Genomic DNA, 27,983 nt, shown 5'->3' on the forward strand with positions numbered 1-27,983 from the left:
GCCTGATTTGCACGGTATCTTTAAATAAATATTTGTCCCCCTCCTTGAAATGTTGGCTGCTAAGTATTGGTATTGAGTATTGGCATTCATGTGCTTGGAACGTACCGAAAAAGTCATTCATATGGACAGCAATCCATTTGAACTTCCTGACAGAACCTGGCAGATTTTTTTTCTTCCTTTTTGTCCTTGGACATTTGAAAGTTTGATATTGAAGTCATCGTGGCTGCTTAGATAACCTTTCAGGGAAGAAAGCAGAACAGAACCAAAGCTAACTGGCTCAGTGGTATGCAAAACATTATTAACAAGTTCATCTTTGGCTCATGATGTCTGTTAAGACAATGAGCTGGAGCACAGCTGAGGGGATACACATAGTATAATTTACCCTCACTTTTTGACATTTGTTTTCACACTGTACACTTTGTTTTCTGGTCTCCACCAACACTGAACTTCATTTGCCTTTTGGTCAATTTTATTTGTACTCTTGATATAGCTAGATATTGCCATCTAGTGTCAATGCTTAATACTGCACCTGAATTGAACCATGCTTAATTGATATACCACTGGACAACAAACTTTTTCAAAAGTTTTTCTTCCTCAGAATTTGTACTTGTTTAGGATAGACCGTTTTGATGCTGAACACAAATATAATTTCAGACTTCTTGTGTCATGTAGGAATTTAGAGAAACAAGAAATTAACTTTTATTGAATATGTATTTAATTGCATAACGGTGCCGGCGTTTTGCAATAGTTCAATTAAGCTAAAAATATTTTGTTGAAGATTCTCATCTGTTCTTAGTGCCTGAGGTTTATTGCTTCAGTGCCCAACAATAATCGGCCAGCATTGATGGAGTGTTGCACTGATACCGTTTCTCCATGACAGCAGTGTCCTGGTGAAACATTTCATCGTGCTCGTCACTGACAGCACCTAGTCTAAATGGGAATGCTGAAATGTTTGAAGCATGTTGTCAACCAGCTGCATGTGGTTTGGTGCTCTGTAGTTCCCAAGAAACATTCTTGAATGCCTTCCATGTGATTTTCTCCGGTCCCATTAGGAGTTCTTTGAGTTGCTGTTCACTTATGACCTGCTTGATTTGAGGACTAACAAATATCCCTTCTTTCATCTTGGCATCAGTTATTCTGGGAAACACCTGTCTTAAATATCGAAATCCCGCACAAAAATTTATAGCCATTTTAAAACTTGTCTTGCCATGCAGCATCTGCTCTACCCAGGTATGCCTGGACAAGATAGAAAACTTTTCAGCTTACATTGTGAGCAACATTTTAACTGACTTGAATTATGAATTGAAATAACAAATAGAGGTGATTTCAAAGAAAACGGTGTACAATGGGGAAATTTTATAGTGATTTTCATGATCAACTGCCCAAAATCCATAAGATACACCCAAAAGTATTCAGGAAGCAAAATCTTTGTTCTCCAGCGTATTCAAAGCAAAGCTCAAAATGAACACAAAGTAGTGAGGATGTGTTTTGTGTATTATTAATGTGAATTTCATTTCATTGTAGTACTTCAACCATATTAGTATTGAGGACTCGAGGGTGTATGAACTGACGAATAAAGCTGGACTGTTGTCACCATATCAAATTCTCCATGAGTGCCTTAAGAGGTAAGCTGTAAAATTGTATTTATATTTATTAATTTGATCGACCACAGAATGTTTGCTTTCCATGCAGAGTGTGACATCAGAATCAGAATCTGGTTTATATGGCATATGTCGTGAAATGTTATATAATTGAATAAAATCAGTATTGCAAAGCAGAAATAAAACAAAGCAGTGAGGTAGAAGTGTTCAGGGTTCAATTTCCATTCAGAAATTGGATAGCAGACGGAAAGAGGCTGTTCCTGAATCGTTGAGTGTGTGTCCTCGGGCTTCTGTGCCTCCTTCCTGATGATGGCAATGAGAACAAGGCTTCTGGGTTATGGGGGTCCTTAATGATGGATACTACCTTTTTGAGACATCACTCCTTGAAGTGGTACTGGAAACTGTGGAGGCTAATATCCAACATGGAGCTGATTAATTTTACAATTCTCTGCAGCTTACTTTGACCCTGTGAATAATAGTATTATAATAGAATTTCTTCCAGGTAATATTGTGCTAAGCTGCTGTGCTAATTATTACAACCAATTACATTGAAATCAAATATGTTTTAGCAATGTTTTCAGACTATAGCTGAAGTAGTATTACATGTAACAAAGTATAGCACATTGGCACATTCATTATTTGTTCCATATTTCCTTTTAGTATGTTGTGTAGTGTCACTTGTTACATGTGACCATTAATCCATGAGTCAGAAATTGTGGTTTTAAGACTTGTCGCAGGGCTAACAACCCTGACTAGTCAAACAAACTTGTTATGGAAACAGCAATGAAAAATCCTTCTATATCTGAGTGTAACAGTATTCCTGAGTCTCCATCTGGGACTTGCATGACTGAAAACCCGAGAGGAAGCTGCTGACACAAAAGCCTCCAAACCACGACAAGGTTCTGGTTTTCTTGGAGGTAAATGGTGTAAGTTAGTATAGAAATACTGATGGAGGTGTATAAGATGATGAGAGGCATTGATCTTGTGGATAGTCAGAGGCTTTTTCCCAGGGCTGAAATGGCTAACACGATAGAACACACTTTTAAGGTGCTTGGAAGTAGGTATAGAGGAGATGTCAGGGGTAAGTTTTTTACGCAGACTGTTAAGTGTGTGGAATGGGCTGCCAGCAATGGTGGTGGAGGCGGATAAAATGGCATCTTTTAAGAGACTCCTGGATAGGTACATGGAGCTCAGAAAAATAGAGGCCTATGGGTAACCCTAGGTAATTTCTAAGGTAAGGACATGTTCGGCACAGCTTTGTGGGCCAAAGGGCCTGTATTGTGCTGTAGGTTTTCTGTTTCTAAATACATCAAAAGAGAGAATAGTTACTAGAACTGCCTTCTTTACAAGTTTTCAGTGTTTGACCCAAACCAAGAAGCTGTGCTAATTTTGGTTTCTTTCCATATTTTTGTCGTGAGATCAAACTTTGCTCATTGCAATGGGTGATGCTTTGCTGCCCTCTTCTGGATATTATGGGACTGGTCTAACATCCAGGCATCTTGTTTGCTTTTTAAATTTCTCTTATTTGCTCTTTAAATTAATAAATGTCAATAATACAAGTGGAAACAAACAATCCTTAATCCTAAAACAATAAGAGGGAGGTTGTGTTTAACAGAGAAGTACAACTAATTCAAAGCCGTATTGAGGGTACAAAGCCATGTTAAGAGGCTGCGAGTTTCAGTGAATGAGTTTTTGATCTGATTCAGGTTAAACTTTCCAGATGCAGTTAGCAGACATGGCTGTGCAGGTTTAACATTTGGAAAATGTTCCTTGACATTTGGAAAAATCTGCAGTGATTTCAAAGAACTTCTGACGTGCCACTTGCAATGAATGGTAGTTCAGCCAAAGCTTTTCTGATTGGATTCAGCCAATGCTGAAATCCAGATAGCGCTGTAACCTGGCACTCACTACTGTGTGCTTTCTCCATGTCCAGTTTTATTTCAGATTATAGGAAAGTGACAAATTAAATATATTTTTGAATATATATGAGGAGGTAGTACAGCTACCTTCATGTCAGGCTGGGAAATGACTTCTTCCTCTAGGTTCTTAACACACTGCTTCCTCCCAGCACACAAGTACATTTGTTTATTATATGATGTAAGTGATCATGGTCTCAAGACCATGATTATTGTTGGCAAAGTTTTTTGGCAGAAATGGTTTGCCATTGCCCTGGGCAGTGCCTTTACAAAATGGGTGACCCTACCCATTATCAGTACTCTTCAGAGGTTGTCTACTTGGTGCCAGTGGTCACATAACCAGGACTGGTGATGTGCACCAGCTGTTCAAGCAACCATCCACCACCTGCTTCCATGGCTTCACGTGACCCGGAGGGGGGAGGGCTAAGCAGTGCAACACCTTGCCCAAGGGTGACCTGCAGGCTAGCAGACAGAAGGCGTGCCTTATACCTCCTTATATCTCCACCCCACCACTCACATATACTCCCTGTCTGAGAGCCCTGCTGCACCCCACTCTACCGCTCCCCAACACACAAACTCTCATCCTGGACTGGTATCTTTTTATAGCTGCTGTCTTGCATTTTTATATTGCTTGTTTTACTGTAATATTGGCAGTAACATTATACTGTTTTGCATAAGCAGAGCACTCAAAAGGCTTACCATTTGAGGAGCATTTGATGGCTCATGACCTGTATACACCAGAATTCAGAAGAATGATGGGGGGGGGGGGGGATCTCATTGAAACCTATTGAATATTGAAAGACCTTAATCGAGTGGAATCAGAGAGGATATTTCCTATGGTGGGGGACTCCAAGATCAGAGAGAACTGCTTCAGAATAGAGGACGTCCATTTAGAATGGAGAAGAGGAGAAATTTCTTTAACCAGAGAGTGGTGAATCTGGTGAATTCATTGCCACAGACGGATGTGGAGGCCAAGTCATTGGGTATATTTAAGACAGAAGTTGATAGATTCTTGATTGGTCAGGGCATGAAGGGATACAAGGAGAAGGAAGGAGAATGGGGCTGAGAGGAAAGTGGATCCATCATGAAATGGTGGAGCAGACTCGATGGGCCAAATGGCAATTCTGCTTCTATATCTTATGGTCTTGTAACTATATGTGCTGGATTGTAAAAGGATATTAAAAAGTATTCCCCCCCCCCCCCCATCAGAAGTTTTCATGTTTTATTGTTTTACAACGTTGAATCACAGTGGATTTAATTTGGCTTTTTTGACACTGATCAACAGAAAAGACCTTTTTTGTGTCAAAGTAAGACTAAATTTCTACAAATTGGTCTAAATGTATTACAATTACTAAATAAAATAATTCACTGCATAATTACTCAGCCCTTTCAAGTCAATAGATGCACTTTTGGCAGAAGTTACAGCCTTGAGTCAGTGTGGATAGATTTGCCTATCTGGACACTGCAATTATGTAAGTTTGAAGTTAATAACTAATCGCCTACTGTGGGCCACCAACTTATCAATCACCCCTGCTGTGGACACTTCCCAGAGGTCCACGATCCATATGCTCCACAACCGCTGGACTAAGTGTGTAAATGTAGGAGAGGACTATGTTGAAAAATAAATGTCCTAGGTTTTCTAAAATTGACTCCTTCTACCTGAGGCCACGATCTTATCAATCACCCTTTGTATACTATAATTGATCTATATGCATTTATTTTTTTAAATTTTTATTATTTCTTCTCTTCTATATTGAACTGCTGCTGCTTTAAGTTAACAAATTTCACGTCATATGCTGGTGTTAACAAACCTGATTCTGATATGTTAGGAGCTCCACACATCACTCTGCATCTTTAAACTGTGAAGTCTGCATTATGCCTCAGCTGGAAATTTGTCCTCGATCCTAACCAGATGTACTCATTTCCTGAAATTCTTTTCTATTGAAGTCAGTGAAGAAGTGCTCAGCAGCCTTGCACTGTCATGTCAGGTATAAATAGCATGAAGCTGAGGACAGATTTTTGTCCCATACTTTTTGCCAAAATAAACACCAGATTTAAAAGTATTTATGCTAATAGTGGAGATTTAGTGTTAAAGATGCCATTGACAAAAAAAGGTAATAAAATTCTGGTCACTGAGGGACAGGCTGAATAAATCGCACAACTCGGTGTTATCATTTCAGAGGACCTGTCCTGGGCAAGTGCAATTGTAAAGAAAGCATGGCAGCACCACTACTGCCTTAGAAGTTTGCAAAGGTTCAACATGACATTGAAAACCTTGACAAGCTTCTATAAATGAGTATATTGACTGGTTACGTCACAGCCTGGTATGTGAATACCAATACCCTTGAATAGAAAATCCTACAAAAGGTAGTGGATACAGCCCAGTCCATCATGGGTAAAGCCCACCCCATCATTGAGCACATCTACCTGAAGCGTTGTTGCAGGAAAGCAGCATCCATCATCAGGGATACCCACCGGCCAGGACGTGCTCTGTTCTTGCTGCTGCCATCAGGAAGAAGGTACAAGAGCATCAGGACTTGCACTACCTGTTTTAGGAACAGTTGCTACCACTCAACCAAGAGGATAATTTCACTCAACTTCACTTGCCCATCGTTGAAATGATTCCTCAATCTATAGACTCACTTCTGAGGACTCTTTATCTCATGTTCTCGATATTTGTTGCTTATTCGTTTATTATTTCTTTCTTCCTGTATTTTCACTGTTTGTTGTATTTTGCACATGTTGGTGTGGTCTTTCATTGATTCTGTTATGCTTAGTACTCTATGGATTTCTTGAGTGTCCCTGCAAGCAAATGTGTCTCAGGGTTATATATGATGACATATATGTACTTCAGTGATAAATTTACTTTGAACTTTGTTTGCAGAGGTATCATTCATGCAGATTTCATGCTTGTATTTTTAATGAATGGTCTCGGCCCAAAACATAAACTGTTTATTTCTGTCCATAAATGCTGCCTGACCCACTGAGTTCCCCCAGCTCTTTTAGTATGTTGTTGAAGATTTGCAGAATTTTTTTTTTAACTTAGTGTGAAGTTAGTAGAACCTGTTTTGACTTGATTCCTTGGTACAGACTAAAAATATTTTATTTTCAGAAATCATGGAATGGGCGACACAAGCATTAAGTTTGAGGTAATTCCTGGTAAAAACCAGAAGAGTGAATATGTCATGACCTGTGGCAAACACACAGTGAGGGGCTGGTGTAAGTATGGGAATAAGTGTTGATGTTAAGTCTGTTTTTTTTTATATAATACTTCATCCACAAAGCTATTAAAGAGTGTCATATGTCTTTGTGTAATTTTTGATTATTGAAATATTTATCAAATGCATGTCCATAATGGGTGTCCAAGTCATGTTTCTGCTCTATAGCCTTGAAGCATTACTCCAGCTCATTGAAAGACTGGTTTGGGGGGGGGGGGGGGGTTGTGGTTCAGGAGAAGTGCTGCTTCTTAACATTTCACAATAAGGTTGGGCGTTGTTGGAGATGAAGGTCCTATTCTTACCCATTGGCTCCTTGGTGCTTGACGTCAGGATCACATGCTAGACCTAGCCAATAGCATGTTGGTCAGGTAGCTGAATGAAAATTGATCATCTTTTATTAGAGACTGTGACAGCATAGTTGGAACAGTTTTCTTTGAAACAGTTTTATTTTAACTGAGGCTTTATGAATTTGATGTGAGTGCTTGTACTCCCATGATAAATCTCTCTGAATCAAAAATTGCAAAATTTTAGAAATTCAGGACTTTGAAGTTTTTGGCTGTGTTGTTTCTTGATAGCCTCCAAGTGATGTTAATGGATTTCAGTTCTTTGTTAATGAAATGTGAAGGCCAATTTAAATTTGGTTTTCAGTACCTCTGTAAAATTGAGCTACCCATTAAGTCTAATATACTGATTCTGGCATTTTTGCTTTCTTCTTTTGCATTGGTTTCTATCTATAGACCACTGCAACACACCAAAAGAGGCCCTTTGGTCCATCTAGTCCCTCCATACATTGCCCATACACGTATTGACCAACTTTTTCTTAAATGGCCCTGCATCCATCACTTCCATTGGCAGCTAGTTACACACTCTCACTACCCTCTGAGAAGAACCCCTTCATATTCTCTCTTAAATATTTAACCTTTCACCTCTCGCTCTATTTTCATGCAACCTCAGCCTGCTTGTATTTACCCTATCTTTACCCTTCATAATTGTGTATACCTCTATTAAATCTTCCCTTGTTCTTGTATACTACAGGGAATAAAGTCCTAACCTATTCAACCTATGTAATTATGATCCTCAAGTTCTGGCAACATCCTTGTAAATGTTCTCTGTAGTCTTTTAATTGATAATTTCTGAGTGCTGGTTCAGTGGTTTACATGTCATACTGAGCATTTACTTGAAGCTTACATTTGTACGTTCACCTGTCTGATTTGAATTGGCCTTTGGTGGATGGAAAATGAAATTGGGAGATAATTCCAATTTTACAACACTGTAATAAAAGGAAAAATTTAATTTCTCAGGTAAAAATAAGCGAGTTGGCAAGCAGTTGGCATCTCAGAAAATCCTACAGTTACTGCATCCTCATGTGAAGAACTGGGGGTCACTATTACGCATGTATGGCAGGGAAAGCAATAAAATGGTCAAACAGGTAAATATAGTCTGAAATTAATGTTTGATCATGATTTAAATGCCTCCATTCTGGTAGGTTGTGGAAGTATAATTTAAACATTTAAATTACAGAGCAGCACTATAATGTAGAGTTGAAATCTTGCCACTTACTTCGCTGGCCTTTAGGGCAACAATGGAGGTCTTCCATCTCTGGCAGTGTTTAGGCCTTCCTTCATCATGTCAGTTGCTTCGCTCGGTTTTCACTACTGTTAGTCATGCAAATCTCGAGTGGAGACTCAGGAGTACTGTCACACTCAAATTTGGAAGGAATCTTCATTGTTGTTTCCATAACAATTTTGTTTGACCAGTCGGGGTTGTTGGCCCTGAGCTGAACCCCGGAACCTAGACCATTGGTGGACCACTCTTAATCTGGCCTCTACCCTTTGGCCTGTTTGGTACGGGTGACCCTAGCAAGAGTTAAAGCATAAAGCCCTGACTCCAGTCAACACAGCTCTCAGGGTCATTGAAACATGTGAGCCTCCAAGCCTACGATGTAGTTGTGGTCTTTTCAGACGTATGTGTATCATGTAGTGCAACATTTTACGGTACTAAGATCAGGGTTCATTTCCCATTGCTGTCTACAAGGAGTTTGCATGTTTTCCCCATGACCGCAAGGTTTCCTCCCACGGTCCAAATAACAAGTTAAGTTTAATGAGTTGTGGGAATGCCACGTTGGTACTGGAAGTGTAGTGATACTTGTAGGCTGCCCAAGACAATCCTCACTGATTGGTTTGAAGCAAGTGACACATTTCACCATCTATTTCAATGTACATGCAACTAGTCAATCTAATCTTGTTATATTCTAAAAAGAGAGTGACATAATTTTTCTAATCCTGATCACACATTTACCCGATAGACTGTGTTCCAACTGGAAACAAAAATGGTAATTGTTTTCTTTACTGAACAGTAGAATGTTTAAACAGTGTCATTGGCTGCAAACAATGTCAGTAGAGTCAGGAGTCATTCCCCATCCTGAATAGCTCTGGAGAGCTGGTGTTGAGCCTGCCTGCTCAAGCTGGTTGAATGGTTTCACACAATGGAGTGCCAGGATAAAATGCAGCGTGGAGTGCAGGGACTTGCAGCTCAAACCAATGACAGCCTCATCTAAGACATTTCAAGTTGAGAAAAGTTGTCAATGCATTTGATATGTGGTTATTCAGGATTGTTTGTCATTTCCAGTACACAAGTGTAAAGGAGGATGAAATTACCCCAGATCCGATTCTACACAATATAAAAACACACAAAATAAAATAAAGAACACAACTAAAAAATAACACAATGTATACAATGACCTGGTATTGGTTCTTATATTTGAGGCCTCCACTGGTAAGTGTTGACCATGGATGTTGTGTCCTAGTTGTCTAGATATGCAAGCCTGGACGGTACAATGTGGAGAACAAGCTGTTGCCCATGTAGTAGACTCCCCCCCTCTCCACGCATCTGATGAATCAAAGGAACGGCAGAAACTAATACGATTTGGCACCAGCAGCATTGCAGGTGTTGCCAGTCGGTGTTGAACTCAATGTAAGACTGCCTTGGGGACTCCACCTCTGGATTTTACTTCCTCGGAGTTTACTCCTGAAGCCTTCCTCATGAGCTGGGTATGGCTGCAAGGCAGCAAAGGTTTAAGATCAAGCATTTTCCACCTTCTAGATGAGTTGCCAACCACGGCTGACGAACCCCATCTGCTTGAAGCGGTTGGTTTTAAGGTGCCAGTAACCCACTTATGCCCCTTCTTCTGTCAGTAGAAACAGTTCTACCGGGTTTCATAGCTAAGCCACACTTGAAGGCCAGGAGCTGGACTTGGCTGTCAGGGGCTATTTGAGATCCACGGCATTGGGAGCATTTAATTGATAGTGGGACCTTGGCCCCATTACCACCCCCTGTTATAGCAACCTTAAGAAACCTGTTTCTTGTATATGGAATTTAAAATGACTTGCTGTTCCTTTTTTATTCCTATTACTTGTGATACCTGTGGTTTTTATCTGCCATTTTAATATGCACATCTTTCTGTTATTTTCATGCAGGAAATGTCTGATAAAAGTGTGATTGAACTGCAGCAGTACGCCAAAAAGAACAAACCAAATCTGCATATTTTGAATAAGTTACGAGATGAGATGAGGAAGCTGGCACGGGACAGGGTAATTTTCTTTATTTTCCCTTTTACAGGGACTTGTTTCCTATCCTGACTGCTGTAAAAATAATTGATTCCACCAAAGCCTGTCTCTTATTTTCTATCTTTTGTAAATCCTCTTGTGTTAGAACATAGAGGAGTACAGCACTGGAACAGGCCATTCAGCCCACAGTGTTGTGCCAAACCAGCAAATCAGAAACACCCAGACACTAATCCTTCCTACCGACGCCGTGTCCATATCCATCCATCTTCCTCACTTCCATGTGCCTGAAAAAGTGTATCTTAAAAGCCTCTAATGTATTTGCCTCTACCACCATTTCAGGCATCTACCACTCTGAGTAAAAAAACTTACCCCACATAACCCCTTTTGAGCCTATCCCTCTGGTATTAGACAATTCAACCCTGGGAAACAAATACACTCTGTCCACTATCTATGCCTCTCATAATCATATAAATCCTTTCTATATGGGGTAACCAGAACTGTATGCAATACTCCAGATATGGCCTAACTAAAGTTAAGTAAAATCTTAAGATATAGGAGCAGAATTGGGCCACTTAGCCCATCGAGTCTACTCTGTAATTTCATCATGGCTGATCTATTTTCCCCCTGAGTTCCAATCTCCTGCTTTCTCCTTTATTCCTTCATGCCCTGACTAATCAAGAATTTATCAACCTGTGCCTTAAATAAACTCAATGACTTGGCCTCCACAGCTGCCTGTGGCAACGAATTACACGGCTTCACCTCTCTGACTAAAGAACTTTCTCCTCATCTCCATTCTAAAAGGATGTCCCTTTATTCTGGGGCTGTTCCCTCTGGTCTTAGATTTTCCCACCATAGGAAACATTCTCGCCACGTCCACTCTGTCGAGGCCTTTCAACATTTGGTAGGTTTCAATGAAGTCTCCCCTCCTTCTGAATTCCAGTGAGTAGAGGCCCAGAGCCAACAATCGCTCCTCATATGACAAGCTTTTCAGTTCCTGAACAATTGAATGGGATAGTTTGTGTTACGTTTTAATGGCTAATTCTTTGTTCACACACCTCTTCCCTACCACTACTGTTCAGGTAGCTTATAGTACCACGGCTACAAGGCATGGCCAGTCCTTTGTCCGTTTTCCCATTTGTTAAGTGTGAACCATGATCAGGAAACTATAATCCTAAGATGTATCTCTTCCTCTGACTTTGAAAGGAAATTTGAAGATAAAAAGACTTGGAGCACAGGAAGTTACACTATCTGGAGAGAAAATACTTAACTGATCTTTCCAGTTCTCTATCTCCAGCCTTGCAAATTCCAAAATGTCAAGTGTTCTACATTTCTTCAACCTGATGGGGATTTCAGTCTCTTCCATGCTTTCAGGAAGTTCACCCCTATCCATACCGCAAGGCTGAGAATTAGATTTTTTAATCCTCTGCATTACCTGAAATGTGTCCTTTCTTGTTATTGAACCAGCTGAGGAAAAATAGTTTCCTTACAGTAGGCATTCTCAACATGGGGTTCATAGACCCCTCGGTTAATGTTAGGGGTCCATGGTATAATAAAGGTTGGGAACCCCTGCCATTAAGATCTTCCTTAATTTTATAACTTCAAATTAGATCTTCCCTTTGGCTGCTAACTTCTAATAAAACTCATTCTCTAGCATTGTAAATATTCTCTGAACCTGTAAGAATACCATGATGAGTGTTCAGAGCCATCTGTGGGGTGCAGCTCAAGATCCACTTGTTTCCTCAACGTTTCCCGATGACCTTTCAATTTATGTTTTCTCTGATTTTGTTTGCCTCCCAAAATGGTTTACCTCACATGACTTGAATGTCATCGTCCTTTTATGCCTGACTAACTGTGCCAACTTCTGTGCAATCTGGGGCATTTTGTCTCCATTGGTAACCACACAAACTTAATCCCTTCCTCTCCCCCACGGTAAGTCTCCCTGTACACAATAGAAACTGAAAGGCCTAAAATTGCATTTTTTGCAGAGCTGTTTTGGAAACATCCTTTCAGTTGAAAATACAACACTATGCAAAAGTCTTAGGTACTGTAGCAATACAGTTATAACCATATAACAATTACAGCATGGAAACAGGCCATCTCGGCCCTTCTAGTCCATGCCGAAAGCTTACTCTCACCTAGTCCCACTGGCCCGCACTCAGCCCATAACCCTCTATTCCTTTCCTGTCCATATACCTATCCAATTTTACTTTAAATGACAATACCGAACCTGCCTCTACCACTTCTACTGGAAGCTTGTTCCACACAGCTACCGCTCTCTGAGTAAAGAAATTCCCACTCGTGTTACCCCTGAACTTTTGCCCCCTAACTCTCAACTCATGTCCTCTTGTTTGAATCTCCCCTACTCTCAATGGAAAAAGCCTATTCACGTCAACTCTATCTATCCCCCTCATAATTTTAAATACCTCTATCAAGTCGCCCCTCAACCTTCTACGCCCCAAAGAATAAAGACCTAACTTGTTCAACCTTTCCCTGTAACTTAGGTGCTGAAACCCAGGTAACATTCTAGTAAATCTTCTCTGTACTCTCTCTGTTTTGTTGACATCTTTCCTATAATTCAGTGACCAGAACTGTACACAATACTCCAAATTCGGCTTTACCAATGCCTTGTACAATTATAACATTACATCCCAACTCCTATACTCAATGCTCTGATTTATAAAGACCAGCATACCAAAAGTTTTCTTCCCCACCCTATCCACATGAGATTCCAACTTCAGAGAACTATGCACCATTATTCCTAGATCACTCTGTTCTACTGCATTCTTCAATGCCCTCCCATTAACCATGTATGTCCTATTTGGATTATTCCTACCAAAATGTAACCCTCACACTTACCAGCATTAAACTCCATCTGCCATTGTTCAGCCCACTCTTCTAACTGGCCTAAATCTCTCTGCAAGCTTTGAAAACCTACTTCAGGATACTTGGTAGTGTGGAGGAGCAGAGGGATCTGGGGGTACATGTCCACGGATCCCTGAAAGTTGCCTCACAGGTAGATAGGGTAGTTAAAGCTTATGGGGTGTTAGTTTTCATAAGTTGAGGGATAGAGTTTAAGAGACGCGATGTAATGATATAGCTCTATAAAACTAGTTAGGCCACACTTGGAGTACTGTGTCCAGTTCTGGTCGCCTCACTATAGGAAGGATGTGGAAGCATTGGAAAGCGTACAGAGGAGATTTACCAGGATGCTGCCTGGTTTAGAGAGTATGGATTATGATCAGGGATTAAGGGAGCTAGGGCTTTACTCTTTGGAGAGAAGGAGGATGAGAGGAGACATGATAGAGGTGTACAAGATATTAAGAGGAATAGACAGAGTGGACAGCCAGCGCCTCTTCCCCAGGGCACCACTGCTCAGTACAAGAGGACATGGCTTTAAGTTAAGGGGGGGGAAGTTCAAGGGGGATATTAGAGGAAGGTTTTTCACTCAGAGAGTGGTTGGTGCGTGGAATGCACTGCCTGAGTCAGTGATGGAGGCAGACACACTAGTGAAGTTGTAAGAGACTACTAGACAAGTATATGGAGGAATTTAAGGTGGAGGGTTATATGGGAGGCAGGGTTTGAGGGTCGGCACAACATTGTGGGCCGAAGGGCCTGTAATGTGCTGTACTATTCTATCTTCTATGTTCTATCCACAACGCCACCTACCTTAGTATCATCTGCATACTTACTAATCCAATTTACCACCCCATCATCCAGATCATTAATGTATATGACAAACAACATTGGACCCAATACAGATCCCTGAGGCACACCACTAGTCACCGGCCTCCAACCTGACAAACAGTTATCCACCACTACTCTCTGGTATCTCCCATCCAGCCACTGTTGAATCCATTTTACTACTTCAATATTAATACCTAACGATTGAACCTTCCTAACTAACCTTCTGTGTGGAACCTTGTCAAAGGCCTTACTGAAGTCATATAGACAACATCCACTGCTTTACCCTCGTCAGCTTTCCTTGTAACCTCTTCAAAAAATTCAATAAGATTTGTCAAACATGACATTCCATGCTGACTGTTCCTAATCAGACCCTGTCTATCCAGATAATTATATATACCATCTCTAAGAATACTTTCCATTAATTTACCACCACTGACGTCAAACTGACAGGCCTATAATTGCTAGGTTTACTCTTAGAACCCTTTTTAAATGGAACCACATGAGCAATACGCCAATCCTCTAGCACCATCCCTGTTTCTAATGACATTTGAAATATTTCTGTCAGAAAGTTGAAAGAAAAAGTTTGTGAACCCTTTGCAGTTACCTGGTTTTCTGCGTTAATTACTCATAAAATGTGGTCTTATCTTCATCTCAGTCACAATCATAGACAAACACAATCTGCCTAAACTAATAACACCAAACAATTGTATTTTTCATGTCTTGTGATTAAACACATTGTTTAATCATTCACTGTCCAGGCTGGAAAAGTACTTGATCTCTTGTATTAATAACTGGTAAAATCTCCTTTAGCAGCAATAACCTCACGAAATGTTTCCTGTAGCTGCTGAACAGACTTGCACAATGGCAAGGAATTATAGACCATTCCTTCATACAAAACTGTTTCAGTTCATCAATATTTCTGGGATACCTTGCATGAACAGCCCTCTTCAGGTCACGTCACAGCATCTCAATTGGTCTGGACTCAGATTTGGCTGTTCGAAATTGCGAATTTTCTTCGTTTTAGACAATTCTGTTAATTTACTCTGGTCTTTCAGATCATTCTCTTGTTGCATCATCCAACTTCAATTAAGCTTCAGGTGACAGACCACTACCTTGACATTCTCCTGTAAATTGTCTTGATACAATTTTGAATTCATTGTTCCCTCAACGATTGCAAACTACCCAGGCCCTGAGGCAGCAAAGCAGCCCCAAACTATAATGCTCCTTCCACCATGCTTCACAGTTTTGGTGTTGGTGTACAGAGCCCTTTTTCCCTTCAAGCCTAGTGGTGTACATTTCTGCCAAAAAGTTCATCTTTTGTCTCATCTGTCCACGGACCATTGTCCCAGAAGCATTGTGGAACATCTAGGTGGTCTTTAGCAAAGTTGAGATGTGCAGCAATATTTTTTTTTGAGAGCAACAGTGTCCTTCCAAGAACACCATTTTGCTCAGTGTTTTTAGTGGACAGATGAACAGAGATTTTAGTAAGTTCAAGATATTTCTGCAGATCTTTTGCTGTTACCCTTGTTCTTTGTCATCTCCTTCAGCACTCATTGATTGGAACACCTGACTCCAAATAGCTTCTGTAGAAGGTACTACCCCAGAGGTTTACATTCTTAAACCTAGACTGTGATTGTATAAATGGTGTACTCAGTATTGATGAGAAGAAGTACAATTGTTTGTGTGTTGGTAGTTTGGTAGACTGTGTTAGTCTATTATTGTGACTTAGATGAAGATTGGACCACATTTTGTGAGTAATTAATGCAGAAAACCAGGGTTTGCAAATTTTTTCTTGCAACTGTATAGCTCAGGTGCCTAAGACTTTTGCACAGTACAACGTTTATCAACCTGGAGCAGAGAGAGTATTTGTAAAACTTGTGAGCAAAGGATGTTGGGAATGGAAATGGTGAGGGTGGTGCGCCGTGGGAGGGGTATGGGACAGATAGCAGAGAAAGAGGACCGGGGTGGAGGAGGGAGTGGCGTGGGTGCAGACATACCCAGCCCTGAGACACCAGGCAAGGTGATTTGATTCCAAACAATCGGCATATTGATCATTACAGGATGTCTTACTGGTGCTTCTGACTCCCTCCCCTCTCCTGTCCCCTTTTCCGAAACGTGATTCCCCTTTCCCTGCCTCCTTCCCACTCTCAGTCCACAATAGAGACCCATATCAGAATCAGGTTTATCATCACTCACATACGTCATGAAATTTGTTTTTTTTGTAGCAGCAGCAACAGTACAGTGCAATACATAAAATTACTACAGTACTGTGCAAGTCTTAGGCACCCTAGCTGTATATATGTAACAAGGACTTTTGCACAGTATTGTACGTATTTTAATAATAACTCCTTGCTTACTAACGCTTTGGTACAGCTTACACACACAAAATGCTGGTGGAACGCAGCAGGCCAGGCAGCATTTATAGGGAGAAGCACTGTTGACATTTTGGGCTGAGACCCTTCGTCAGGACTAACTGAAAGGAAAGATAGTAAGAGATTTGAAAGTAGGAGTGGGAGGGGGAAATGTGAAATGATAGGAGAAGACCGGAGGGGGTGGGATGAAGCTAAGAGCTGGAAAGGTGATTGGCAAAAGTGATACAGAGCTGGAGAAGGGAAAGGATCATGGGACGGGAGGCCTAAGGAGAAAGAAAGGGGGAGGGGAGCACCAGAGGGAGATGGAGAACAGGCAGAGTGATGGACAGAGAGAGAGAAAAAAAGAGGAGTGGGGAAAAATCTAAATATATCAGGGATGGGTTAAGAAGGGGAGGAGGGGCATTAACGGAAGTTAGAGAAGTCAATGTTCATGCCATCAGGTTGGAGGCTACCCAGCCGGTATATAAGATATTGTTCCTCCAACCTGCATGTGGCTTCATCTTGACAGCAGAGGAGGCCATGGATAGACATATCAGAATAGGAATGGGATGTGGAATTAAAATGTGTGGCCACTGGGAGATACTGCTTTCTCTGGTGGACAGAGCGTAGGTGTTCAGCGAAACGGTCTCCCAGTCTGCATCGGGTATCACCAATATATAAAAGGCCACACCGGGAGCACCGGACGCAGTATATCACACCAGCCGACTCACAGGTGAAGTGTCGCCTCACCTGGAAGGACTGTCTGGGGCCCTGAATGGTGATGAGGGAGGAAGTGTAAGGGCAGATGTAGCACTTGTTCCGCTTACTTCTCTAACTTCTGTTAATACCCCTCCTCCCCTTCTTACCTCATCCCTGATATATTTAGTTTTTTCTCCCTCCTTTTTTTCTCTCTCTCTCTGCCCATCACTCTGCCTGTTCTCCATCTCCCTCTGGTGCTCCCCTCCCCCTTTCTTTCTCTCTAGGCCTTCCATCCCATGATCCTTTCCCTTCTCCAGCTCTGTATCCCTTTTGCCAATCACCTTTCCGGCTCTCAGCTTCACCCCACTCCCTCCGGTCTTCTCCTATCATTTTGCATTTCCCTCTCCCCCTCCTACTTTCAAATCTCTTACTATCTTTCCTTTCAGTTAGTCCTGACGAAGGGTCTCGGTCCAAAACGTTGACAGTGCTTCTCCCTATAGATGCTGCCTGGCCTACTGCATTCCACTAGCATTTTGTGTGTGTTGCTTGAATTTCCAGCATCTGCAGATTTCCTCGTGTTTGCTTTGGCTCAGTTTGCCATTTTTCTTTATACGCTGTGAAATTTAACTTTTCTAAAGATTTTTTTTTTGGTTTGTAATTTTATCAAATGCCTTGCTAAAATCTTTGCTCATTGATACTCCTTTACTCAACTTGCATTCAGTCATTCTTGGCTTGATAATTTTATATCCTTTAATATCCTTGGAAGATAATGAACATCACAGCATTATTTTTTTTTTTAAAAGGATGTAGGTAAAATGTAGGTAACTATAGGCCAGTTAACTTAATGCCTGTAGTTGGGAAAATATTTGAAGTTATCATTAAGGCGAGGCATTTGGATAGAAGATGCTCCATCTGGCTGGCACAGCATGGATCCATGAAGAACCAGGCCCATTTGACAAACTTACTGGAATATAATGAGCACCGTTGATATTTGAATTGAGTATTGTATACTCGGTTTTCCAAAAGTGTTCAATAATGTGCCTTATAAAAAACCTAACCAAAAAAGTAAGTATGTCTGGATGCAGGTAATAGGCCAGAGAGTTGGGATAAATTGTTTGGTAGTCTGGTGAATGGAGTGCCACAGTGGTCAGTGCTGGACACACAACTGTTTATGATCCTGCATGAACAATTTGGAAGGGAGGACCAAGGGTAGTGTTTCCTGAGTTTGCTGATGGCACTACACTGAATTTAAAAGCAAATTGTGCAGAGAATGTGGAGATCCTGCAGGGGAATATAGAGTGGACAGGGTCTAGCAGATGGAGTACAACATTGGTGAATGAGAGGTCACCTACTTTTGGAAGAAAAGTTAGACAATCAGATAGTGAAATACTGCAGCATGCTGTTGTGCAAAGGGACTTGGGAGTGCTTGTGCATGATTGGTTTGCAAATGCAACAAGTTATAGAAGAGTACAGAAAAGGGCAACTTGGCCCACGATGTGCCAAACCAACTGTAAACCAAATCAAAAACACCCAAACACTATACCTATGCCGTGTCCATATCTCCGTCTTCCTTACATCCATGTGCTTATCAAGCGCTTCTGAAAAGCCTCCAATCTGTTTTCCTTCTATCACCATACCAGGCAGCGCATCCAGGCATCCACTCTCTGAATAAAATACTTGCCCCTCACTTCCCCCTTGAACCTACCCCTTGTTCTCACCTTCAATGCATGCCCTCTGGTATTAGACATTCAACCCTGGGAAACAGATACTGTCTCTCCACTCAATCTATGCCTCTCATAATCTTGTAAATCTCTATCAGATCTCCCCTCAGCCTCTGGCGCTGCAGAGAAACGACCCAAGTTTATCCAGCCTCTCATCATACCACATGCCTCTAAGAAGGCCAATGAAATGTTGGCCTTCATTGCAAAAGGGATTGAATTTAAGAGCTGGGAGATGACACTGCAAATTTACAGAGTACTGCAGACAGTTCAGGTCTCCTCACTTGAAGAAAGGTATATTGGCTTTGGAAGTGGTGCAGAGGAGGACCAACAAGATTGATACCAGAGATGAAGCGATTAACCTGTGAGAAGAGATTGAATTACCTGGGACTGTACTCACTGGAATTCAGAAGAATGACAGGGGATCTAGAAGAATCATAAAATTATGAAATAGATAAAATAGAGGCAGTAAAGTTGTTTACACTAATAAGTGAGACTAGAAGTAGGGGATATTGCCTCAAGATTTGAGGTAGTCAGTTTAAGATGGAGATGAAGAGAAAATGTTTTTCCCAGAGAAGTAAATCTGTGGAATTCTCTGCCCAGGGAAGCAATAGAGGCTATCTTATTTAAGCATATTTGGAAAGATTGATATTTGCATTGCAGGGGACTTGAGGGTAATGGGGAAAAATCTTATTAAATGATGGAGCAGGCAAAATGAGCCGGATGGCTGACGTCTGCTCCTGTTTCTAATGTCAAAGATTTGAAAATAATTGCAAGTAATATTTTTTTTCTTTTGTCTCCTCCACTGCTATCTCATCCCCATAAAGGAGGAAACACGTAAGAAGCCGAAAATGACAATAATGGAATCAGCACAGCCAGGCAGTGAACCTCTTTGTACTGTTGATGTGTAAAGCACTGCATTGTGGACAGCAATAACGCACTGGACAAATTCATCCTCGACAATTATCGCTGTAACCTTATTTTAAAAAAACTTCGGTTGCAAAATTTGTACAATTTTCAAAGTCTCCCCATCATAGGTTAACAGTGTACTCATTTACTTATGCATTACCATTACAACAGGCAATATATTACTGAACTTGAATCTTTACCTCTGTGATAGGAAAGGAAATGAGACTAAAGGTAGATTCAGAGAATGTTGGATATTACCTCAGAAAAGAACCTTTAGACCAGTGAATTTATAATTTGATTAATTAAATTGTAGGGGTCTTTTGAATTTCCTGCATTGGCCAGCTTTAGAATGGTGACTGAAATATTATGCACTGAGCTGTTGGTCAATTAACCCTTCTTATACTGAGGGGGGTAACTTACTGGAAGAAGTACTTTTCATTGTTTACATGTAACCTGGTGCCAGTGTGAGATGGCTTTTAGTAGACACAATCTTAAGTTATTTCTTTTTAATACTACTTTTTTTTGTTAGCAGTTTTTAAGCAACTTTATGAGTAAACTACATTTTGAAATGAAGTGACACTTAGCCATTACTGAAGAAACACAAAGTTTATACATGAGATCATTTGAGGAGAGGGTTTTGGAGAAAATTGGGGTTTTTTGGAAATATTAGAGCTTAAGGTACTGGTATTTTGACTCAACGGTTTTAATGGTGGCCTTTGTAGGATGTAATCATTCACAAATGGTTCTTAAATTGGAAAATAGTAACTACCGTGGTCTCTACTACATGGATACAATGGCATTTTCAACACATTTCGTAGCAATTGTGACTTTGATTTCAATCTGTTAATATGCATCGTTTTTTAAATCTGGAAATGGTCAAAAATCTAGATCACATATAAGTAACTATAATGCATGTTGAGACTGCAAGATACCGTTGAAGAGCTTGCGATGTTTGTCTTTCACTTTCAACTCCTATCGTTCAGGCATATAGAAAATGTGTCATTTTTGTGGCAGTATGTTAGTGCCATCAGCTTCGAAGTTTAGTATTAGAGCTGGAGTTACAGTTATGTGTCTTTATTTAAAGACCCTGTTTCTGATTTGCAGTATTGTTTTAAGCCCAGATCTTGCAAGTTTTAAATTCTAACTCACTTGCTCAATATTTTTTGTTGTAGATTTTTGTTTGTATTTGTTTTAGTGTGGCCTTCTGTTTTAATTGGAACAGATTATTAACATACGAGTGAATAGGTTTGATTTGCCTACTGGCTGGAGAGTAGGTTATAAAATGTATTGTTTCTCCAACTACAATTTACATTATAACCAGGTATGCACATTTGGAGGTTTGAAAGAGATGCTTGAAATAGTTCTCATCGTCTTATATTTACAGTAGTTTTCTTTAACAACTTAGCTTTTCTACTTCACTTGAACACAAACTAATAACCGGAAGGAAACAAAGTACCATGACAAAGCTCCTGTGTACTCTTGGAAACGTGAACCAAAGCTTTATAATTGTGTCTTATGCAAACTGACAAGACTAATACATTTTTAATGCTTGCTGCAGGCTTCAACAGTGCCGTGGGGATGGGGGAGGGGGGAAGAAAAATGCAGTAACTGCTGGAACAAAATTTACGTTGTGCACTGTTTTGTCAAGTTTTTCGTGTGTTTTAAATGTTTACTACACTTCTGTTGAATGCAACATTTCTCGCCTTTGCACATAAGCACAAGAGCTGCTGTGAGAGAGTACTGATAGTGGTTTAGCATTCACGTGATCAACTTTATGAATCCTAAACAAATACTAGTTGTCTTACCTTCCTAATTAATTTGTACGTTTAAAGTTGGTATTTGTGTGAATGGATTGTGATTTGTAAGTACATATTCAATGTAGATGTTTCTTTTTAATTAAACACGTCGATTTATTTCTGTCTCAAAGGTAATCATGAAGTAAAGGATTGTAATTTGACCACCTTTTTTTAACACATTGGAAACAAGACTTGTGATTATGGGTGTCTTTTGATTGGCTATAGTGCATTCTTCTTCTTTTTTTAAAAAGGCATGTCTTGTTGTTGTATTATTGTGTACATGCTGTTATAGGAAGGAATAACCAATTGGCCTGAAAGTATGTTAAACTTGTATCGAATGATAAAGATTTTTATGCACAACAAGGACTTAAAATTTAAGAGGTCATTTAAAAATGGGAAAGCACTAACACTCCAAGAACAGTATTGAAGTCTTAACATTATGAAATTTGGGTTTTTTTTTTGTAAAATTGCATTTGATTTATCCAGAAATTTGAAGACAACTTTATATATGGCTATTAATCAACTGTAGTTATTACTGGTATTGATGTCTGAATTTATTCCAGCAAAGCTTCTAATAACTAATATATTGTATGTTCAAGAAGTTTTTAAGTGTGATTCTTTATGAACTGTCAAGGAGCAAATGAATTCCAGTGAACAAAGAAAGCATTCATGGAAATCTGTATTCTCACGAGTGCAGAGACAAATTCTTGGAAAGTTTGATATGTTTTTCTTGTGTTTACTTCCTGAATTGTACAAAACAAAGCTTTATAAACTGGTTCTCTTATAGTGACTTGGTCTTCATTTACTACCACGGTCCACACACTATTACCCTTTCCCAGTGACTGATTAATGAAGATTCTCAAATTGAAATTAATTTCTTTTAAACTAAAGGAATGAAGACATTAGTAGAGTTTTAAAGGACAAAGTTAGTTACCAGTGTTTTTATGGTTTTTTTCTCTCTGATTTAGCAAGAAATAAGAATTATGAAGTTTTAAGAATCTGATCTGTTGAACCCTTTAAAAAATAATAATATTTTGTGTCTGATGGGAACTTGAAGTACGATACCGCACCTATGAATTATGTGCAGTTACTACAAGTGCTATTTTAAGTGGCTAATTTTAAAGGTCCAAGTACATGTCCTTTTAGCCTACGCTTGCTGCACTGCAGAGCCATCTGGAAATTTGTGTGGTCCTTTTCAAATGTAATTTTTTTTTTGCGCTGTAGTTTGAAGCAATAAAGTTTGATAACTCATTATAAAATGTCTTGTCTGTATATAAGCACCCCTGAAACATTGACTTTATTCATTTCCATAAATGCTGCCTGACCTGCTAAGTTCCTCCAGCATTTTGTATGTGTTACTATAATCCCTTTCTGCAACCTTGTTGTGGTTTGGAGGCTTGTATGCCTCAATGACCCGGAGAGATATGTTGCCTGCAGTCAGGGCTTTATGCTTTGGCTCTTGGTAGGGTCAGCCATGCCAAACAGGTCAAAGGGTAGAGGCCAGAGTGGTTCATTGGTCCTTCAAATTCAGGGGTTCCAGCTCAGGGCTAACAACCCTGACTGGTAAAACAAAACTGTTACAGAAACAGCAATGAAGAATCCTTTCACATCTGAATAGTTTATTGTAGGGGAGGGGAGACATTAAAATCAGAGGGGAGATCTGTTGGAGGTTTATAAGATTGAAAGGCATAGAGTAGACAGAGTATCTGTTCCCCAGGGTAGAAATGTCTAATACCAGAGGCATGAATTGCAGGTGAGGGGTAAGTATTTTACTAAGAGTGGTGGATGCCTGGAATGCTCTGCCAGATATGGTAAAATATTGGAGGCTTTTAAGAGACATTTAGGCACATGGATGTAAGGAAGATGGAGAAAATAAACGTGTAGGTAGGAGGGATTAGTGTTTGGATGTTTTTGATTTTGCTTTTCAGCTGGTTCGGCACAACACGACCAAATGGCCTGTTGCTATGCAGTACTTTTCTAAGTTTAGTGTTCTGTAAAATGCTGCTCACTAATGGGAATTGTCCAAGGAGAAGAAGTCATAAAGGGATATAGGCAGGGGGTGTATGGGCAAAAATGTGGAGCACAAAACAACAGAAATTTTTTAAATGAAGCAAGTTGTCTGGAATTGTTGAATTCAACATTGTGTGGAGAAAGCTACAATGTGCCTAGATGGAAAATGAGGAACCCTTTCTCACAGGAAGCCACAAAAGTATGCAGAATGAAACTGATGGGCAACTGAACACCCAGTGGTCTGCAAGGTAGTCACATAATCTAGATTGCCTAAGAACATAGAATAGTACAGCACATTACAGGTCCTTAAACCCTGCCTCCCATATAACCCCCCACTTTAAATTCCTCCATTTACCTGTCTAGTAGTTTCTTAAATTCCACTAGTGTATCTGCCTCCACCAGGCAGTGCATTCCATGTACCAACCACTCTGAGTAAAGAAAAACCTTTCTCTAATATCCCCCGTGAACTTCCCACCCCTTACCTTAAAGCCATGTCCTCTTGTGTTGAGCAGTGGTGCCCTAGGGAAGAGGTGCTGGCTGTCCACTCTATCTATTCCTCTTAATATCTTGTATACCTCTATCATGTCTCCTCTCATCCTCCTCCTCTCCAAAGAGTAAAGCCGTAAAGCCCTAACTCCCTTAACCTCTGATCATAATGCATACTCTCTAAAACAGGCAGCGTCCTGGTAAATCTCTGTCCCCTTTCTAAAGCTTCCACATCCTTCCTATAGTGAAGCAAACAGAACTGGACACAGTACTCCAAGTGTGACCTAACCAGAGTTTTATAAAGCTGCATCATTACCTCGCGTCTCTTAAACTCTATCCCTCGACTTATGAAAGCTAACACCCCATAAGCTTTCTTAACTACCCTATCTACCTGTGAGGCAACTTTCAGGGATCTGTGGACATGTACCCCCAGATCCCTCTGCTCCTCCACACTACCAAGTATCCTGCCATTTACTTTGTACTCTGCCTTGAAGTTTGTCCTCACACTTCTCCGGGTTGAACTCAATCTGCCACTTCTGCATCCTATCAATGTCTCTCTGCAATCTTCCACTATCCTCTACACTATCCACACCACCACCAACCTTTGTGTCATCTGCAAACTTGCCAACCCACCCTTCTACCCCACATCCAGGTCGTTAATAAAAATCATGAAAAGTAGAGGTCCCAGAACCAATCCTTGTGGGATACCACTAATCACAACTCTCCAATCCAAATGCACTCCCTCCACCACGACCCTCTGCCTTCTGCAGGCAAGCCAATTCTGAATCCACCTGGCCAAACTTACCTGAATCCCATGCCTTCTGACTTTCTGAATAAGCCTACCATGTGGAACCTTGTCAACTGCCTTACTAAAATCCATGTAGATCACATCCACTGCACTACCCTCATCTATATGCCTGGTCACCTCCTCAAAGAACTCTATCAGGCTTGTTAGACATGATCTGCCCTTCACAAAGCCATGCTGACTGTCCCTGATCAGACCATGATTCTCTAAATGCCCATAGATCCTACCTCTAAGAATCTTTTCCAACAGCTTTTCCACCACAGACAGAAGGCTCGCTGATCTATAATTACCCGGACAATCCCTACTACCTTTTTTGAACAAGGGGACAACATTCCCCTCCCTCCAATCTTCTGGTACCATTCCTGTGGACAACAAGGACATAAAGATCCTAGCCAGAGGCTCAGCAATCTCTTCCCTCACCTGGTGGAGCAGCCTGGGGAATATTCCGTCAGGCCCTGGGGACTTAACTGTCCCAATGTATTTTAACAACTCCAACACCTCCTCTCCCTTGATATCAATATGCTTCAGAACATCAACCTCACCATCATCAAGTTCCCTCTCAGTGGTGAATACCGAGGAGAAGTATTCATTGAGGACCTTGCTCACTTCCACAGCCTCCAGGCACATCTTCCCACCTTCATCTCTAATCGGTCCTACCTTCACTCCTGCCATCCTTTTGTTCTTCACATAATTGAAGAATGCCTTGGGGTTTTTCTTTATCCTACTTGCCAAGGCCTTCTCATGCCCCCTTCTTGCTCTTCTCAGCCCCTTAAGCTCCTTTCTTGCTACCCTATATTCCTCAATAGATCCATCTGATCCTTGCTTCCTAAACCTCACGTATGCTGCCTTCTTCCACCTGACTAGATTTTCCACGTCTTGTCACCCATGGTTCCTTCACCCTACCATTCTTTAATTTCCTCACCGGGACAAATTTATCCCTAACATCCTGCAAGAGATCCCTAAACATCAACCAAATGTCCATAGTACATTTCCCTGCAAAAACATCCCAATTCACACCCGCAAGTTCTAGCCTCATAACTTGCCCTTCCCCAATTAAAAATTTTCCTGTCCCTTCGGATTCTATTCATGATAATGCTAAAGGCCAGGGAGTAGCAGTCACTGTCCCCCAGATGCTCACCCACTGACAGATCTGTGACTTGACCCAGTTTGTTACCTAATACTAGATCTAGTATGGCATTCCCCCTAGTGGGCCTGTCAACATACTGTGACAGGAATCCGTCCTCCACACACTTAACAAACTCTGCTCCGTCTAAACCATTGGAACTAATCAGGCGCCAATCCATATCAGGGAAGTTAAAGTCACCCAGGATAACAACCCTGTTATTTTTGCACCTTCCTAAAATCTGCCTCCCAATCTGCTCCTTGGTATCCCTGCTGCTACCAGGGGGTCTATAGAATACTCCCTATAGAGTAACTGCTCCTGACTTCCACCCATACTGACTCAAAAGAGGATCCTGCTACATTACCCACCCTTTCTGTAGCTGTAATAGTAGCCCTGACCAGTAATGCCACCCCTAAGTGTGGAAATGTGACTGAGTCTTGCTCCAGGAACCTTGTACACAGTCATAATGAGATCTATTAGGAATCTATAGTCTTCCATTAACAAAGAAACCCTATTGTCCAAACAAACTGATCTGTGCAATTCTGTAGCAAGAGCTGAAGTGCTTTAAACTTCACACTTCAATACCTGACTCTCCTTAATGAAATATATTGGGTAACAGCAGGATCCTACTACACACTGAAGTGATGGCAAGGTTTCTACAGTGTAATAATTGAATGGCTGGAATGTCAAAGAAACTGTCAAAGAATTATAAATCATAAGACATAGGGCAGAATTATGCCATCTGGCCCATTGAGTCTGCTTTGCCATTCAATCTTAGCTGGGGATTTTTTCTCCTCCTCAACCCCAGTTCCCGGCTTTCTCCCCGAAAACCTTTGTTGCCATGTCCAATCAAGAACCTATCAATCTCTCCCTTAAATATGCCCAATGACCTTGCCTCCACAGCAGTATGGCAACAAATTCACCACCCTTTGAAATTTCTCTGTTTCTGTTTTGACAGGGTGCCTCTCTATCCTGAGAGTGTGCCCTCTTGTCCTGGACTCTCCCACCATGGGAAACATCCTCTCCACATCTACTCTGTCTAGGCCTTTCAACATTCAAAGGGTTTCAATGAGATTCCCTCCTCATCCTTCTGAATTCCGGCAAGTACAGACCCAGAGCCATCAAGCATTCCTCATATTCTTTCATACCTGGAATCCTTTCATTCTTGGAATCATCCTTGTGAACCTCCTCTGGACCTTCTCCAATGACAGCACACCTTTTCCAAGATGAGGAGCCCAAAACTGTTCACAACGTTCAAGGTGAGGCCTTACCAGTGCCTTATAAAGCTTCAGCATCACATCCTTGCTCTTGTATTCTTGACCTCTTGAAATGAATGCTAATGTGGCATTTGCCTTCCTCACCACTGACTTAACCTGCAAGTTAACCTTTAGGGTGTTCTACACAAGGACTCCCAAGTCCCTTTACTTCTCAGATTTTTGTATTTTCTCCCCATTTAGAAAATAGTTTGCACATTTATTTCTACTACCAAAGTGCATGACCAGTCATTTTCCAACACAGTATTTATTTCATTTGCCACTTTCTTGCCCATTCTCCTAATCTGTCTCAGTCCTTCTGCATCCTACCTGTTTCCTCAGCACTACCTGCCCCTCTACCAATCTTCATATCATCTGCAAGCTTGGCAACAAAGCCATCTATTCCATCATCTAAATCATTTATATAGTCGTAAATGAAGTGAATTGGAAGAAGTGATGCCCGGTTTAATAATGTTCCTCAGCAGCTGGTAGTAAGCACCAGCTGCTGAGTGTTGAAGTTGTGGTTTAAGCAAGGATAGCCTGGGGTAATTATGGTGAAGTGTGACACTGCTGCTTACAGCAGATAAGACGGGCTGGGTTGTCTGCGGCAGTGTGTACTCATGCCTAACAGGTGAGGCCGCTGTAGTGAGACTTTCCCAGAAAGATCTTCTTACGACAAGCATCTATTTCATAATAGGGGATGCTGGAGACAGATAACAGAAGGATGTGAAGCATACCCAACAACTAAGGCTCTATTGTCTTTACTAACTTCAAAATATCATCAACAGTCTCCTTGAAGTTTCAATTGACACCTCTTGTGAATGGAAATTGATCTTGTGAGTAAGGAA

At 40.8% G+C, this 27,983-nt stretch overlaps 1 protein-coding gene across 2 annotated transcripts in view; it reads left to right on the forward strand.

The window, feature by feature from the left end:
* Positions 1 to 21,593, forward strand: part of dgcr8 (DGCR8 microprocessor complex subunit) — a 65,185-nt gene extending 43,592 nt beyond the window's left edge. The window contains exons 10-14 of one of the 2 annotated variants that reach the window (XM_073051906.1): positions 1,525 to 1,625; positions 6,630 to 6,736; positions 8,037 to 8,164; positions 10,212 to 10,325; positions 19,581 to 21,593. In XM_073051906.1, the coding sequence (XP_072908007.1) occupies positions 1,525 to 1,625; positions 6,630 to 6,736; positions 8,037 to 8,164; positions 10,212 to 10,325; positions 19,581 to 19,664 (534 nt within the window). In that variant the 3' untranslated portion in view covers positions 19,665 to 21,593. Of the gene's footprint in view, positions 1 to 1,524; positions 1,626 to 6,629; positions 6,737 to 8,036; positions 8,165 to 10,211; positions 10,326 to 19,580 lie in introns of those variants that run through there. The other variant, XM_073051907.1, reaches the window with a different exon arrangement.
* The last annotated feature ends 6,390 nt before the right edge of the window (positions 21,594 to 27,983 follow it).

The sequence above is a fragment of the Hemitrygon akajei genome, chromosome 7 (assembly GCF_048418815.1).
Source record: "Hemitrygon akajei chromosome 7, sHemAka1.3, whole genome shotgun sequence".
Taxonomy (NCBI): domain Eukaryota; kingdom Metazoa; phylum Chordata; class Chondrichthyes; order Myliobatiformes; family Dasyatidae; genus Hemitrygon; species Hemitrygon akajei.